Source organism: Zingiber officinale, chromosome 2A (genome assembly GCF_018446385.1).
Source record: "Zingiber officinale cultivar Zhangliang chromosome 2A, Zo_v1.1, whole genome shotgun sequence".
NCBI classification, from domain to species: Eukaryota; Viridiplantae; Streptophyta; class Magnoliopsida; order Zingiberales; family Zingiberaceae; genus Zingiber; species Zingiber officinale.
In genome coordinates this window covers 110,992,961-111,011,238 of record NC_055988.1, presented here as the reverse complement: position 1 = coordinate 111,011,238, position 18,278 = coordinate 110,992,961, and the positions used below count along the sequence as shown (strand labels likewise).

The window sequence follows — 18,278 nt, the reverse complement described above, 5'->3', positions numbered from 1 at the left end:
TCAAACAATAAAAAATATATCTCATATATTATGTAAATTGTCAAAACTTGCTCGTAATTTTCTCTTAAGTATTGCAAATGAACATATTAACTAAAACATTGTAGTAGCAGCATTATAGTAGCTAGGGCACCATAGCTACTACAACGTATTAGTTTAAGAATGTTATAGTAATTATGATTTCGTAGCTACTATAATATACTGATCTGGTCTAAACATGTTGTAACAATTATGGTACCGTAACTACTATAATGTGTTGGTCTAAAAATATTGTAGCAGCTACAAAATTATAGCTGCAACAACGTGATTAGACCAGAATATTATAGCAATTATAATTTCGTAATTGTTACAATATTCTAGTCAAAGAACATTGTAATTGCTATTAAATCATAGCAACTACAACTTTCTTATACCAAAATGTTAGTAGGACCACAAACAAGAGCGTTGTAGTAGCTATGGACATAGCTGTTACAACGTTGTATAAACTTTAAAACTATAGCATTTAGATGGAGGAGGAAGATGTTTAAAGCACATGAGGGAACATATTATAGATGAATGATAACAGGCTAAATGAGGCGATGCGATAGTGAGGGAGTTGATCGACCAACCTCTTAATAAAGACATTTGCAAGCCTCTAAATAAATATATTTGTAAGTTTACAAATCAAATCTCATTAAACTCGATCTAGCCCGGTTCGATCCGGCTGAACTCAACTCGACTCGGCTCGACTCGGCTCGGCTCGGCTCGACAATGTCTTGGAGTTCAAAATCCAGGCTACCTTTGGGGAAAAAAAAAACATGGCTGTGGATGACGTAGGTTGTCGGTCCAATTTTTAGTCGAATGACGAGGCTGGTAAATTTGGTTGGGCCGCCTGTGGATGATTCTGCCTCGCCAATGGCTGAGAAATTTTTTCAGTTAGGTCGTGTGCGTATTTTTCCTGTCGTTCAATCTTCATTCAAAACCGATGCTTCTGGGGGCCAAGGTACCCTCCTCCCTTTCGCTCCCTTTCCGCGACGTCTAGCTGCTCGATTTCTTCGCGTTGCCTCAGAAGATTGCTCCTTTTGTTTATTCTCTAGTTGTTCGATCGGGAAAGCTTTCTCCTTTTGGCCGATTCTTTGCTGTCGGAGTTCTTATACTTGGATCTTCTCGTTATCTGCCTGATACCTCTCTTCCGAGTCCCGGGTTCATTTTCTCCTTCTCTATCGGATTGAAGGCTGCTGCCTTCGGAGATCCTCTTGGGTTTCGATCGGAAAGTTTTCGCCTTTTCAGGATCATTTAGTTTCCGAGGATAACAGAACAATGCCCTAGCTTCGGTAAGTTCTTACGCATTCGCCAAAGGAGGATAAATAATTGCCCCCGGAGATACCAAAATTGAACCTCCCTTTCAGCTGGATTGTGGGATTATTGGGAAATTTTGACATTTGCACCAGAAGAATTCCAAGAGCTGGCTATGGAGGCTGTGATCCCTGGATACTGGTTACTTCCTTATTTTTTCGCAACCTTTTCTATGCTATATCTGTTTGGTTACTTCCTGATCTTTCACAAATGGAATCGAAAGTACCGTCCTGAAGCATCAAGTTGCTTCATTTCCCTGTTCCATGGTACCCCAGCTGTGTTCATGGCAGTTTTGGCACTTCGAAATGAACCTATTCAAGGATTTGCCTCCGCCAATACCAATTTCCAGAACGTCGTCCTCGACTTCAGCATTGGTTACTTCCAAGTTGATCTCCTTCACTACCTGATACTTCTCCCAGGGGACCATCTCTTCATTGCCCATCACTTGGCAACACTCTTCGTCTTCGTTACATGTCGTTACCTCGTTGCTCATGGTGCTTTCTCACTCCTGGTCCTTCTTGTGCTCGCGGAGGTTACTAGTGCTTGCCAAAACGTGTGGACACTGGCTGGACTGAGGAAAGGAGAGTCGGTCAGTGCAGCAAAGATATACAAAATATTGTCTCCTCCTTTCTATACTCTGTACACACTAATGAGGGGATTAGTTGGGCCAGTTTTCTTCTGCAGGATGAGCGTGTATTACTTGAGTGGGAAGGCTACTGATGAGATTCCCATCTGGGTTTCTGCTGCATGGATTATTGTGGTTGGTGCCGCGATTTTAGTTAGTATTTTGTGGATATTCAACTTATGGTTAGAGTTCTTCAGAGTGAAGGAGAATGGAGAGAAAAAGAACAGCTAGCTGCATGCTACCCTATCAATGGCAATAATGTGGCTTGAGCTACAATGAATTCCTTGGTGGATGTCACATTGTCTCCCTGACCAATGTACTTGAAAACTAAAACTATTATAACCTAAAGCTTCTAGTTGCGCAATTTGAATCACAGTCAATAATGCATCTGAATGACTATTACACTAGAAAGTAGTCTTGATGTTATTGTAGTTCTAGTTATTTTCTTTTGCTATCCTTCTTATAATAAAAATTTGACATATACATATTACATACAATATTTTTTACATCCCAGAATATTTGTTATCTTTTTGAATGTTTGATTTAGGGAACAAGTTAATTGCAATAAGTGTAGCTTTCCCTTCCTCAAGTGACATTTTCTTGTGGTTTGTCTCAGTATTAATATATTGACTGGTGAAGATGATCTTAGTTTTTGGGAGGTTATGAGCTTTCCTTAATCAGGATTCTCAAAGGGTCTATAAGGTATGTGGATTAGATGCACCTTTCTTATTGATGTAATGGTGTTTGCTTCCAAACTGAACTTTTGGCAGTAACTTGCTCATATAAAAAAGGAAATTCACATTAGTTGTTCGTAAATCCTTTTTGTTTGTTAAACTTATAGCATTAAGAAACCATGTCCATGCATTTTTTTTCTCCATTAACTTGAGCAACAAGCCTTCACAGAGTACCCATTTTTTCATCTACATTGTCTGAGAAACTCCAACAATATGGAGAGAGTAGCTTGTTGCATATCAAGGAAACGATAAGAGAGAATTCCAGCCTTTTATGGCAATTATGAGAAATTTTCTGCTTTTCTCGATAAGCTTATCTAAATTTTCTCCATTCAGATTGCCAACTCATTTTGAGAGCCTTGTTCAACCTACATTTTTCTTCCACTGTTTACATTAGGTCATGCTTTAAGGAAATTCTCATTGTTTGAGTATGTTAACTGAGTTTTCTCTGTCACAAGACTTTACTCTCGTATTTCTTTTCCCGGACATGACTTCAAACTGATATGGCTTCAGTGCATTATCAGATTCTTCTACTTCCTTTTCTTTCCATTCTCTTTTATTTCTTCGTTACTTTGGAGTTTGGCATGGCCAGTCAAAATGATTTAGCAGATCTTTTCGGTTGAGTATGGAAAACTGGAATGTGTTTTTACCATGATAGTTTCTCATGTCATTTGGTCCTATATTTTTGTTCCATTTATCAGATGCAATCGTTTGTTCATGGAATATGGTTGACAGTTCAAAGCTTTGCAAAACTATGACTAAGTGATGTTAAATTGTCATTGAAAAGGTAATGGATTTGCTAGTTCTTGAGCCAGCAAGTGTTAATGTTTGTATGTAGTTTGCCAGTTGCGCAACTGTGTTACTGCATCTTCGTCTTGCTCTACCTTAGAAAACAACCTTCAAGTTTGACAATAACTTTCACCTATAACTTCATTTCTGCTTTTTTGCTAAAACCTTCTAACTTATGCTGTCATAGGCTACATTTTAAGGCTAAATAACTCTTCCTATCATATTTTTTTATAATTTTTTTAATATATATTTTTAAAATGAAATTATTGAGTGAACCATAGCTATGAACTGAACAAGAGATGACAGCTAAAATAAGAACATTATGTTCCATTAACATGCTAACAATAACTTTCACTTATTGTTTCTTTGTCAGAAGAATCGAGCTGGGCCAGTTGATGGATGGAGCAAGCATTTCATTGTCGAGCTTACAAGACTACAAGGTATGCAAATTTTCAAGCCGTATGCAAAGAGCAAGATAGGAAATTAAGGAAAAACAAAAAGAGCTTGCTAGCCATAACCATGTGTGTTGCATCAGATCATCTCAAGAAGGTCAAGTCCATAGCTACTTGATTTAAAAGAGATGCCCAAACTTGTGCAAACTAATCTATCTAGATAATGGAATATGACTATTTTGAGGTAAAAGGTTGCTAATCATACCCTATGTGATTGGAAATCTTAGATTGAAAGATTAATGCTCAATACTAGCTTCTCCCATGAATTTTGTGTCAAAAGATCCTTAAAACATAATTCGAGGTCAAATGTCTCACCCAAATATTAGCTCAATCGACCTCCTAGTGAGTTATTAATCTTATTGTGTATAGTATGTCCAAATCAAACTTGGTCTGTGAATGTACCTTTAGAGATTCCTATTGAATGAGTTAAGGTGACTGCCCACTCCCTACTCCACCAAGGTTCAATATGGAAAGAGATCATCAGGAGGATACTCATATGCCAATGTCATCTATTTTGGTCTTGCGCTACTATGGAATTCGCAACAAACAATGGCTACTATAGCCGCACACTTTCTTTTCCTCCCTCTTTTATATCATAGCAATTTAGTCATAGACAACACCCTATATTTTTCAGTCATATATTTATCGATGGTTCCTCTTCCCCTCCTTGGGCATAGAGGCCTTCAAATCCTACTCCTTAGAGATAGTGCTTTTGTAGCTTTGGTCAAGGCCATTTTGCTAAGCACCAACAACTTTTGTGTTTTTCTTGACTTCATTCAACTCATTAAGCAAATCATTATCTCAAAGAGTTGTAGAGGGCACTTTTGAAGGTGTTTTGGTCTTCTTGTTTCTTGCTATAATGCTATCACTTCAACAATGAAAGCATGTCTTTATAATTTGAATTGTGACTATAAGTTAGAATCGATAGGATATGTATTGGAAGCTAGAGGGGGTGAATGGCATTTGATTTGAAATTAAGATCTTTAACTCTCACTAATACTTTGCAAGGTCACACAATTGAATTAGTATAATGGAAATATAAATCATAAACAAACAAGTGCTAATACATAGGATTTACATGATTTGGAACCACCGTTTTCTACTCCATAACCTATAATTCTTCAAGTGGGTTACTCCTGAATCATACTAACTTTTTTCTTTTGGGAGGTGGAGAAACCTCTTACAAAAATCTTACAAGAATGAGTATAAGTAAGACAAAGTAAGACAACTATAATGATAGAACTACAATTGAAACAATGAGAGCACAAGGAAGTAGGAACTTAAGCTTAGTTAACCATTGATTTGACAGTCTTGCAAAGCTCCGCTTGGTCCTCTATCTATAGCATCCAAGTAGTCTTCAAATAATATTTACTTCATGTTCTATAGCACCTCAATTGACTCAACCATTTCAGTTACTATTTTCACAATCGCTTCAACTTTCTACTTGGCAACAAATCTCTCAATCGACTTACCCTAATTTCAATCTACTACTTTGCTTGGTAACAACTCCTTTAGTCTACTCACTCTGATTTCAATTGATTGAACCACTTTATCGTGTAAGGCATCGACAGCCACAACTTTCCTTTGCCTAATCAATGATCATATTTTTTACTCTTATTAGGGATTTAGTTGGTTGCATAGCTGACTCCACTCTGATTTTTTTTTTTTTCATGAGAAGATCCTTAAGTTGACTCCATAATCAACTCATCACATCACTCAACTAAGATCAGCCTCCAATTGTCTAAAACGTTTAAATACGACCAAATTATTGGTTGAGTCATCATTAAAGTAAAGAACTGCCTTAATTCAAATTATAAGTACAGTTGACTCTCACAACTAACTTAAAGAGTACTTGTTGCAATTTTACTTTGCCCATTAGGTCATCACCCATCAAATTGTCAGTCTTTTGGATGCATTGAGCCCTCTTCTTTCTACATATCATTCTTAACTTGTTCACCTATGTAGTTTGCTTTTTTGGCTCCATCAAAGCTGTCAACTCAATTGTCCTTGTCCTGCTCTACAATCCTTCTTTGATGTTTAATGGACCTTTGAGTTATTGAGTCAACACCAACTTGGTCGCACTAGTCAAACTTTGCGAGCTTCATGTACATTCTACCAAAAATCTATACAATTTCATGCAAACATTAGAATCACAGGCGAATTTAACTTAAATCCTTTGACTAACACATCAAAACATTTTGGTCGAGCATGATCACGTAGGGCATGATTATTTTATACATTATATTCTCTCTTATACTTGCATGTCTCCTTTTTCCTTGTTCAATATGAGGACCCTTTACTATTTATATTGTCATTCCCATTTGATCTACCTTCAATGATGTTGTGGCTATCCCTATGGAGGACTACAAAATATTTACTATAAGATATTGGTTATTTGCTTACTTTGTCTTCTCGTTAATGAACTCCTAAAATTTGAGGTTTCTTTGTTGAACATAACTACTTTTTGGGTCTCTAGGTGGAGCTAGGTGAGGTTCCATTGGGGGAGGGAGTACCTTCATTAGGACTTGTCTAATTAGGCTTTCATTGTTTTGCTGATAAGTTGATGTCTTCCATCCTCTAATGGGAAGATGGTGCACACTTTTTTTAATGAGAAATTCCTTCAGTGCTTAGTTTTATCTATATTGTCATTGATGATATCTTTTTTGTTGTTGTTGAAGTTAAGCAACCATTGTGAATCTATTGTCTTTCTCTACCTTCTTTTAGTTTATTCTCACTTGGGGAAGCCAATAATGATTCTCCAAAGAACTCTCTAATCAACATCTCTGCTAGCAAACTTTGGGTGGTTCTTTTTTATGCCTTCTTTGAGCTCTTTGTCGCATAATAAGGAGCTAATAATTACTCCATATATGAACTACCATGTTGGTAAGATCTTGGATAAGGTTTAGACAATTATTTTACAGTGTTCTAAAAATCGACCTAGGTGGGGCCGCTTAGGCGCTAGGCGCCAACCAGCCGCACTGAAAATATGTTAGTCGGCTAGCCTAGGTGGCCTTGGCGCCTAGGCGGGATTAGATAGGCCTAGGCACCGACTAATTGGTTGAATTGTATAAGCACGACGGAAATGGTGTAGGATTTTCATAATTTTTTTTAGTTTGAGCTTTTAAATTTAAAGTCCAATTATAAAAAAAACAGAAATATAATAATTTTTTTTTTTGTATTGGGCTTAAATTTTATCTTGCCCTAGCGGTTAGCACTAAACTTCATTTTTATCATACTGAGTAATCAGAGTTGGAAAAATTAGAGTAAATGAAGAAGCCCACATTTATGAGAAATCAGAGAGTTAAAAGGCGGGAGAAATCTATTTGAAGAAAAATTTATTGTCTGATATTTTCTTAACTGAGCGACTTGAAAGCGATTAAATTGAAGGTTGGCTAAAGCCTCATCCTTTGGAAATATCATTTCATCAGACAACCTCGAAGAAGCTCTAGAGTGAGAGAACTTCACGAGGATGATTTTACATCCGAAGAAAAAGAAGATCACAATGATAATATTGAGTCTGTCTCTGATGAAGAACAAGTTGTTGAAAATTATGGAGAAGTAGAATAAATTTGTGATATTTTATTAGTTGTGTAATTTGAACTCATTATAAATTTGATGTTATTGTGTTGGAGTTATATAATGCGATATATTATATAATTTATATTGATACCGTGGAATTCGCCTAACGGCGTCTAATCCTCACCTAAGCAACCTAGGCGCTAGGCGTGAGTTTGACACCCAACTAGAGCCTAGCGAATTTTAAAACCTTACTATTTTACACTATGGTGATCAAACAAGAATATGTTTCATGCACTAGAATTGTAGAGAGGTTCAACTAATGAGTTCGGAGATGAATGAAATCTCAACTCTTGGAGATTGACATATCATGCAAGTAACATGTGAGATAAATGTTTTCGAGAGGTATGGAATTGTATGAGATACCAAATAAACTAACATGTGAGATAAATGTTTTCGAGAGGTATGGAATTGTATGAGATACCAAATAAACTAATGCAATGAGTGCATTTTAGTTTTGGTTTGATAGATACATGGGATGTGAGTGAAAACTAGGACTTTCAATTAAGATTTAATTGAATTATTTAGTTAGTTTTGTGTTAAACTTGAGATTGGTAAGGAATTTTAAAGAGTTTTTTTTTTCAAGTAGATATGGGTTAGACATATCTCTTTGCAAAATTTGAAATTTTTTAAAAGTTTATAGAATTTTTGAAGAGTTTCTGAAGTTAACTCGAATTTTCATAAACAGTAGTTGATTGTTTTAGAATTACTGGTCAACTAATACTAGTAGTGATTGATTGATTAGGGGTTTAGTCGATTGGTAATTAGAAAGTTAAAATGGAGTTTTAGCTTTGGGGTAATGACCATATGATTTAGAATTCCTATGTGGAATCCATTTAAGAATTTAGATACAAGTAGATGATCATTAAAGATGCATGAGACTGATAATTGAGATATTATTGGAATATCTTTTTTATGTATGACAAAGGGATAGAGTAGAGAAAAGCTGTGTGAAACTTTGTTTTACTCTTGGGAGGTTTTTCAATGTTGGGTTTAGGAGAAACCTTATTTGAAATTAGAGGTAGGAGAAAAAGATTATGAGAACCTTTACTCTCATGGTGATCTAGCTCTAAGAGGAACTTAGGTCAAGAGATAGCCTGAGATTGGGTTTTGTTGCATTATATTGCATTTAATGCATGTGCATGAGCATTTTATTGCTATTTTGGTTTACGTAAATTAAACTCAATGTCAAACATCAAAAATGAGAGATTGTCCCAAGTGGTCCGGTTTGATTTTTGATTTCTGATGTTTAGATAAAAGATTTAAGTTAGGCCTTGATGTTGTATTAGATATGTATTTTTCAGTGTACCAATTTGCAGGAACACAGATGGAGCTTAGAGAGAAGGTGTGTTTGGAGTGGTCAAAGTGCATTCTTAGTGGTTTGGATGTTCAATGAGATCAAAGGAAGTTTTTATGATATCTAAAGGACCATTAAACAAGGAGAACTGAGGTGGTGCTGGAGCAGTTCTGAAGCATTGACTTGGTGCGACCAGGTCAACATCCCAATGGCTTAAGGTCTATAGAGATTGAGAAGGTTGCATGAGGCAGATCAAAAGACCACAGGATGAGGAACCTTAAGGCTACAAGGACGACAACCGATGGAGGCAAACTTTGTCGGTGAAGGATGACGTGTGGAGGAGTCAATGGCTCATATGAATACGAGGGACTGCGTAACCTAACAGGAGATGGTTGAGATGCGAAGACAAACTGTGATAGTAAGACTCTAGGGAGCCGAGTGTTAAATGATCTCTATTGATGGGATAAGGGTAAAACTCAATATAGGCAAACTCAACCTTAGAACTGATTGTAGTTAGAGTCAACAGTTGACTAATGATGGGCAATAGTCAACTGGTGAAACCTAATACCCCATATGAATTGGTTGATGGTTGAGCCAACTTATGAAGTAGGAAGTCGACTAAAAAACTAAAATTCTAAAGTTATGGTAAACTAGGATTTGTGGTTTGGATTAATCCACTGTCGTGGATTTTAGACTAAAAGAAGAGTCGGGGTAGTTGATTGGGCTTGAGGAGCTAGTGAACAAAAATTGTTCTGTTCATGGATGAGTCGGCATGATAAGTGCATAGTCAACTACTTGCCAACGTGGAAAGCATGAAGGAGTTGTTGCTATGTGATAACAGTCGAGGACTAGTCAACGAATGGCAACAAACTAATTGAATGGTAGGCAGACTTGTAGCAAAGATTCAAAGGTTATAAAGGAAGAGTGATGGAGGCTTCTAAGGTAGACAAAATAGAATCGGTTAACCCTATTAGAAGTCTTGTATTCTCAAAGCTTTCCTTGTAATCTTGTAATCCTTTGATCTTGTTTCAATTTTTTCAACTCCAACAGTTGATCGAGAAAGAGAAAGATAGTGGAGCTTTTTGGAAGGGATCCATCAATGGATTATAAGCTACGGAGTAGGAACCCTAGTGTTGTTGGACCATGTTTAATAATGTGTTTGCAATTTGGTAAGTGTGATTATTTGTTTATGATTATTCTATTATGCTAATTGTTGTTGTGACCTTCCTATCTAGAGCAAAGAGTAGATATCACCTCTTTTACAGGTTGAATGATCGTTATTCACCCACCCTTTAGCTAAATAATCCAATCCTAATAGCTAGACCTTCAGTTCCTTGGATGCATCAAGTTCCGTGCCATCCTTCACTTGGCCTTTGAGTTCACCTCAACCTCTAAGCCATCAAATCAATATCTCATCCGAGCCTTCTAGCTACATGGCAACCTAAAAAGCTCGTTTGATATTGATCTCATGAGCTATCTATCAAGATCTCTTAAGACTTTTTTGCAAAACCTCTTGAGTGCTTTTATAAGTGTTACTTTAATAGACACATGTAGTCTGCCTTTAATTGATTACTCAAGAAAATATTATCGTTGAACCACCAATTCTTATATCGATAATGAACTAGAAGTATGCATGCTTTACTATTATTGCTAGGTGAAGTCTTCATGATTTATCTGTCTATATCTAGTTGGGGGTGGTGATACTGGATCGTATGTGGTGAGCATTATCATCTTTTACCACATATAATGAACTAGATGTAAAAATAAAAATAATAAATAATAAAAAAGGATAATGAACTAGAAGGACAATCTAGTCGAGTGGTCAAACCTCCAATCAACTAGATTGAACATCTAATCAATTGCTGCTAAGCATAACTTTGTCCATCCACCAAACCCTTACATTTAGTCAGACTCACCAGTAAATTTTCATATAGTCGATTGAATCATGTTGGTGAATTCTCCTTCATTAGAATTACATTCTAGTAAACCTAGGAGAAGTGTTGGCATTAAGTTAAGTTGTAGACTTTGACTTGTGACATGTTTTCCCTTAATTGAAGGCTTTAACTATGCCACTAGATAGTGTACTCTTACCTGGTTAAAAACAACCACCCCAAATATGCTACCCAAAGTAAGAACAAAAGTTTACAATCTTTCTCATAATCTCTTATAATTTCCATGTCTCTAGGTTTTCAATCTTGTTAATGCTTCTTGCCTTTGAGTACACCTCATTTTAAGTAGAGCCGTCAATTTGGGTTGGGCCTGTCGGGTTGATCCACCCCGCCAAACAATTTAAGCGGGTTGGGTTGAAATTTTATCAATCCAAGTCCGCCGTGGGCCGACCCGCCTAGGCCCGCGACCCACGCGGGTAGGCCCGCTCGGGCTTGGGTTGGCCCGCGGGTTGAAAAAACATGTAAGCTAAGTTTTAGGCTAATTTATTATATTTCTTTGTTATAATTTTGAAATAAAAATAGTACTTTTCATCCAACATAAGTACACATTTGTGTTCATTTATATTTAAAATACATGTTTATGTATACATTTAATTGTAGAAAACTTTTTCGAAGTAAAATGTTGAAGATATGAAATATTTTTTATTTTTTTTAAATTTTTGATGGGCCCGCGGGTTGACCCGCCAAACCCGCAACCCGCCTTAGAATGGGTTGGGTTGGAAATTTCTCAACCCGCCAAGTTGGCAGGTTGGCCCGTCCCACCCTGCCAAATGGTTAGCCCGCCACGGGCCGACTCGCCCCGCCACGGGTTGACCCGTCTGACAGCTCTAATTTTAAGCCTCTTGTCCATTGAATGCACCAAGATTCTCGAGCTTACTTCATGTGCAATCTAATCCTCCTCCCTACGAGTTGGTCAAACATCTTTAGCTGCAGTTTGGTCTATTTAGACAAATTCAAATTGATCAATCTAGATGACTTAATCAATTTGGGTGGAATAAACATTTTAGTGCAATCATGCTTTAAGTGATCCAATTTGATCATGCAATTTTGATATATTTGGTAAATGATTTAAGTTAAACTAATATTGTGTTTGTAGTGAAGTTTGTCAAGTGTGCAAATACAAATTACTTAATAGGTCATTGCAGGTGTAGGAAGTTGAAAAGTCCAAGTAATTCGAAGTTAACTGCATACTAGATAGAAAAAAAAAGGTCCAATATATATTGGTAGAAAAGAAAGTCTTAAAGACGTCAAATAGGAGTTAATAAATGAAGTCCAAGTAAGTCTTGATACTAGGTGAATGATAAAGTCCAATAGAAGTTGGTTACAAGTCATGAAAGTTCAAAGTTGACTTGATACCCAACATATGAAAAGTTCAGACGCAACTCCTGTTACACAAAAAAATTCCTAGAGGCAAGTACACAAAAGAATTACTAGGATAAGCTGAGTAGATTGGGTAGTCAACTGAAGACTTTCCTCACAATAATAGCTCTTTTGTGTTGATTGATTAAGTCTTCTAGGGATGATCTAATAGTTAACATATGTGGTATTATTTTAAGAGTTAGTAGTCATCTGTGATTTACTTCTTCCGTATTGATCTTGAGTGGAATTAATGGGGTACTAAGGACGAGCACAATCACCTCTTGCCGACTCTTTTGCATTGATTGAACAATAAATCAGTCGACTAAGGAATGAAATTGAGATGACTAGGAAGGTTTTATGTCCATAGGAGCTAGCAGTTGGTAGACAAAACTTCTTTAATTATCAGTTCAGTCGATTAATGGTATTTTGAGTCAAGGTCATTTCCTCAAGTTAGATTTCTACGTAAAAAGAAACCCAAGATTACATTCCTTTGTAATCTCTCAAACTTATATTTCTTCGAGTCTTCAATGTTATTGACCAAGCTCTTGGTTGATATTGATCTCATGAGTTACTAAGATCTCTTAAACTTTTCCATCGTATACTAAGCTTTTAATTAATTTTGATCTCCTTGACTTCCACCAACCTACCAAAACATCATGAATTTATTGAGTCACCAAAATACCAAACTCTTACTTAACCTTAACTTTATGGTTCATCATTGCACTTGCAATTACTTGCTAAGCTCATGCACCTATACACTTAACGGGCATGTTAGAATTGCAAACTAAGCCTAACTTTGAGTAGGGAAGACATCTCTCAACTCTTTTAATGGGATCCTCATTTTATTCCACAAGCGTCTTACACTTTATCTCTCATCTCTCTGCCCTTGTGAAATTAAGTTGGGCAAAATTGAAAAGGTTGTACCTCATTTTCTTTAAAAGTTTTTTTTTTAAAAAATGCATCTTATTATATTTCTGATCTCAAAAATATTCTTATTCAATAGCACTATAACATAAAAAAAATTAATTAATTAACTAGTCAGATAACGTGAATCTAAGATGACTAATTTGATCTCATAAAAATTTCTCATCAACCGCTACATAAGCACTACAAAATAGCTACTACAATATGTAGTAACTATATATCATAACTAAAATCATTTAAAACTAATAAGCAAAAGCATATAAAATTTAGATTTTTATCAAATCATGTAGATAAAGTATCGAAAGTACTAAATCACATAGGATAATTTTAAAATGATCACATACTCACTTTTCATTTTATCCCTAATCAATTAATTGATAAAAAAATCAGTCGAATCAATTTTTTATTTGAAAATCAGTCGACTAATATATTTTACCAGTTGAATCAATTTATTTCTATGACAAAATCTCAAAATTTTAAGCAAATCAGTTGATTGATTTATCTTTTTTTTTTCTTTTTTTTTTTTATCAAAATTGATTTTGAGTAAAATTGGTTGATAGACTAAATAACCTCAGATTGGTATGAAATTAATTCTTATGAGTTCGGCTAGTTCTTCTGATTATATCTATGCTCATAAATATCAATTTGAGTCAATATATTAAGAGTAGTGATTTTTTGAACACTAATATATTGGGTCAAATTGATATTTGAGGGCAAGAATATAATTAGGAGAAGTAGACGAATATATAAGAGCTGGTTTCATATCAATATGAAGTCGACAAAATCGGTTGATGGACTAAATGATCTCGGATTGATATGAAACTAGTTCTCCTAATTATACCCATATACTCAAATATCAATTTGACCCAATATATTAAGAGCAATCATTTTTTTAAACATGAATATATTCAAAAAATTTAATTCGTATTAAAAAAATCATTGCTCATAATATATTAGGTCAAATTGATGTTTGAGGGTATTGATATAATTAGGACAATTAACCGAATACATAGAAACTAGTTTCATGTCAATCCGAGGTCATTTGATACATCATCAATTTTTGGGTAAAATCGATTGATGGACCAAACATTTCAAATTAATAAGAAACCAGCTCTTATGTGGTCGTCTAATTTTCTTTATTATATCATGTCCTTAAATATCAATTTGACCCAATATATTAAGAGCAATAATTTTTTGAACATGAATTGAATTATTTAAACACACCATCCGTATTCAAAAAATCACTGCTCTCAATATATTGGGTCAAATTGATATTTGAGGACATGGATATAATTAAGAAAATTAGACAAACACATAGGAACTAGTTTTATGTCAATCCGGATAAAATTGGTTGATAGACCAAACGACCTCGGATTGACATGAAACTAGTTCTTATGTGTTCGTCTAGTTCTCTTGATTATATCCATGCTCTCAAATATTAATTTGACCTAATATATTGATAGTAGTGATTTTTTGAACACGAATATATTCAAAAAATTTAATTCATATTCAAAAAAATAATTACTCTTAATATATTTAGTCAAATTGATGATTGAGGGGCATGAATATAATCAAAAGAACTAAAAAAATACATAAGAGTTGATTTTATATTAATTCGAGGATGCTTGTGTTGGGACCTTGACACCGCTATAGAGGTTAGTGCGCAGCGGAAAATAAAATACAAACTAACCAGAAGAAAACTAGAGCCTATAAACACTAAGGAAAGACAATAAACCAAAAATAAATCGTAACACAAGGTGTTTACGTGGTTTGGAGATTAGGGCTCCTACTCCACGGTTGTCCGTAAGGTGGACGACGATCCCAATCCGTCGGTGGATGACTCTCTGGAAACCTCCGGCTAGCTCAAACCTCCTTCTCGGTGGAGAAACCTCACCACAACCTTGATCTAAACACTCTTAGATCACAAGAAGAGCTTGAAGACTTTGAAAGACTACTAATATGGGTTAACCACCTCTATTTCGTCAACCATGTCTAAGCACCCCGAGCTCTATTAAATAGAGCTCGAGAGGAAAACACTAAGTTATTTTCCTGCCACCAGTCAACTGGTGTATGCACCAGTCGACTAGTCCTTTAAGTGAAGTCGACCGTTACCCAACGGTCGGCTATCAGTCGACTGCTACAGTATACCAGTCGATTGCTACAGTGTATCGGTCGACTGCTACAGTGTACTAGTCGACTGTTACAGTGCTGCTACAGTGTCGCAACAGTATTGCTATAGTAAATCCTAAATACATAGAATTTTGCCTCGAGTACAATCACTCAATGCTCATCCTCGCCCGACTAACTTAGACCTAGCCTTCTAACCTCCTTCATCAGCCTCGCGTCCCTCAGATGTCTCCCCATCCTTCATGTCTTGCCCTTTGGAGCTTCCTTCGACTTTGTCCTTATTGTCTGGTCTTCCTTTGCCAAGAGGCTCCTCACCTCCGAAACTTCATCCATTGCCAAGCCACACTTGGACTTATGTTGTCAAGACTACATGCTTGGACTTACATCGCCAAGACTCATCCTTGGACTTTCCTCCTTTGTCAAGATTACACTTGGATTTTCCTTGTTGTACCTATATCCTGCACACTCACAATGCATATCAAATACAACAATAAAATTAACTTAAACCTTTGCCTAAATATCAAAACCTAGGACACCTAGATTGCTCCAACAGTTTGGTTCATCAATCGATTTTGCCCAAAAATGATTGGTGGATTAAACTATCTCGGATTGACATGAAACTAGCTTCTATGTGTTCGGTTAGTTGTTTTAATTATATTCATGCCCTCAAATATTAATTTGACCTAATATATTAAGAGCATTGATTTCTCGAACACAAATTAAAATTTCTAAAATATTCATGTCCAAAAATGATTGTTCTCAATATATTGGGTTAAATTGATATTTGAGGGCATGAATATAATCAAGAGAATTAGATGGACACACAGATACTAGTTTCATGTTAATCCAAAGATGTTTGGTCCATCAGCCGGTTTTGGGTAAAATCGTCTAATGAAAATCGACTGATGAATCAAATGATCTCGGATTGACATGAAATCAGCTTCTGTATGTTTGTTTAATTTTCTTGATTATATTTATGTCTTAAATATCATTTTGACCCAATATATTGATAACAGTGATCTTTTGAATACGAATGTATTTGAAATTTTTAATTCATATTCAAAAAATTATTACTTTTAATATATTAAGTCAAATTGATATTTGAGGGTATGAATATAATCAAGAGAACTAGACGGATGCATAAGAGCTATTTTGTGTCAATCCGACGATGTTTGGTTCATAAGTCGATTTTGGACAAAATCAACTGATGGACCAAATAACATCAGATTGACATGAAACTAACTTTTATGTGTTTGGTTAGTTCTCTTAATTATATTCATGCTCTCAAATATCAATTTGACTTAATATATTAAGATAACTGACTTTTGAATATGAATGTATTTGAAAAACTTAATTTGTATTCAAAAAATCATTGTTCTCAATATTTTGGGTTAAATTGATGTTTGATGGCATGAATATAATCAGGAGAATTAGTCGAACACATAGGAACTAGTTTTATGTCAATTCAAGATCGTTTGGTCTATCAATTAATTTTGTTTAAAATTAATTTTGATAAAAAAAAATCAATATCAACTTATTTATTCAAAATTTTGAGGTTTCAGTACAAAAGACAATTGATTCAACTGATAAAATATCAATTGATTGATTTTAAATAGAAAATTGATTCGATTAATTTTTTTTATCAATCAATTGGGGTAAAATAAAAATGAGTATATAATTTAATCATTTTAAAATTATTATATGCGATTTAGTAATTTCGAGACTTTATATATGTGATTCCGTAAAAAGCTATATAAAATTTGTATAACAACTCTATAATAGTTATTATAATAGTATAGTAAAAAGCTATATAAAATTTGTATGACAACTGTATGATAGTTGTTATAATATTGTAGTTAGTGATTATTAACTTAATATTTAATAGTACAATAAATATTTAATGGTTTCCCTTAGCTATTTTTATTGGTATAACGTGTTCCAATTAGGGTTTAGGTAGTTAGAGGGTGGCGATTTATTATAATAGAATAAGGAATTAAGATGGACGTATATTTTTGATTTTTTTTTTTTTCATTTCTTAACCACTCAACGATTATAAGTTATTTCGTTATTTATTTTTCTTTATATAGTCTGAGGATAAACAAGAGGAATGTTACGATGATCATAATTAACTTATGTTGCTCGTTTAATTTTATGTGTTCGCGCATGCTTAAATGATTTTAATCAATTCATTTTTTTTTATCACAAAGAAATTTTAATAGAAAAATATTTTATATACAATAATTTAAATTAGTTTATTTTAATACGTTTATAAGCTAGAATTATTGCTATCCTGCTGTAACATGCGAATAAGATTATTTTTGAGATAAAAAAGTATACAGGGTAAAATTCAGAAAAAAACATTCCATTTTTTTTTAATCATGGACGCCTTTCTTTCTTTTTTTTTTTTTTCTAAATTTGTGATCGAGTTACTCTGTATAACTTGTTTAATAATATTGATATTATAACTGTTATAATTTTATAATTATTATAATATATATTTAATCTAATAAAAATATTTATATTATAACTTATATGATTTTATAATTATTATAATACAGATTTAATCATATTCATCTAATATTTATATTATGATAATTATGAAATATATATGTTATAACAATAATTTCATAATTATTACAATGCCATTGTTACTATTACATATCCGACTCATTCATAATTTAATGTGTGATTGGAGTTCGAAAATAATTGTGTTATTTTACAAAATATTGATGAGAACTAAAAATAAAAAGGTAATTTTTTTTACGCAAAAGTATTATAGAATATTATTTAAGAGCATCTTTTGATTTTAATCCATTGTTTTTTTAATCTAATTTTAATTATAATTATTTCCCTTCAATTGAAAGTCATATTTATATTAAAAATGACGAAATAGATAACGTTGTGTCTGAAGTAATTAATTGAGTCTCATGAAAACATTTTATCAGTTGTCAGGTAAATTAAAAAATATTGTTAACTGGTGGTTTAAAAGTCTAATATTTCATAATTATATATCTCATTTTAAAAAAATCTCTATAACTATATAAGACAAATGGTAAATATCTGCATGACAACTTATCGTTCTGCTCCTATATCATAGTCCCGGGGTAACAACGCATT

The 18,278-nt window shown here is 34.2% G+C and overlaps 1 protein-coding gene across 2 annotated transcripts; it reads left to right on the top strand.

Annotated features, from left to right (window-relative positions):
* Nucleotides 1–867: 867 nt before the first annotated feature.
* On the top strand, nucleotides 868–4,090 carry LOC122041927 (TLC domain-containing protein At5g14285-like). 2 transcript variants are annotated; one of them, XR_006129124.1, is made up of 3 exons: nucleotides 875–2,273; nucleotides 2,574–2,659; nucleotides 3,851–4,090. XR_006129124.1 is itself a non-coding variant. In XM_042601819.1 (1 exon), the coding sequence occupies exon 1, from the start codon at nucleotides 1,448–1,450 to the stop codon at nucleotides 2,186–2,188; it is 741 nt and encodes a 246-aa protein (XP_042457753.1). In that variant the 5' UTR covers nucleotides 868–1,447; the 3' UTR covers nucleotides 2,189–2,454. The 2 variants fall into 2 exon arrangements, 1 of the variants encoding a protein (XP_042457753.1); XM_042601819.1 differs by lacking the exons at nucleotides 2,574–2,659; nucleotides 3,851–4,090 and having other exon boundaries at nucleotides 868–2,454.
* Nucleotides 4,091–18,278: the final 14,188 nt, after the last annotated feature.

Excerpts from the sequence above, each read along its gene's own strand:
- LOC122041927 (XM_042601819.1), top strand. The coding sequence starts at position 1,448 with ATGGAGGCTGTGATCCCTGGATACTGGTTACTTCCTTATTTTTTCGCA.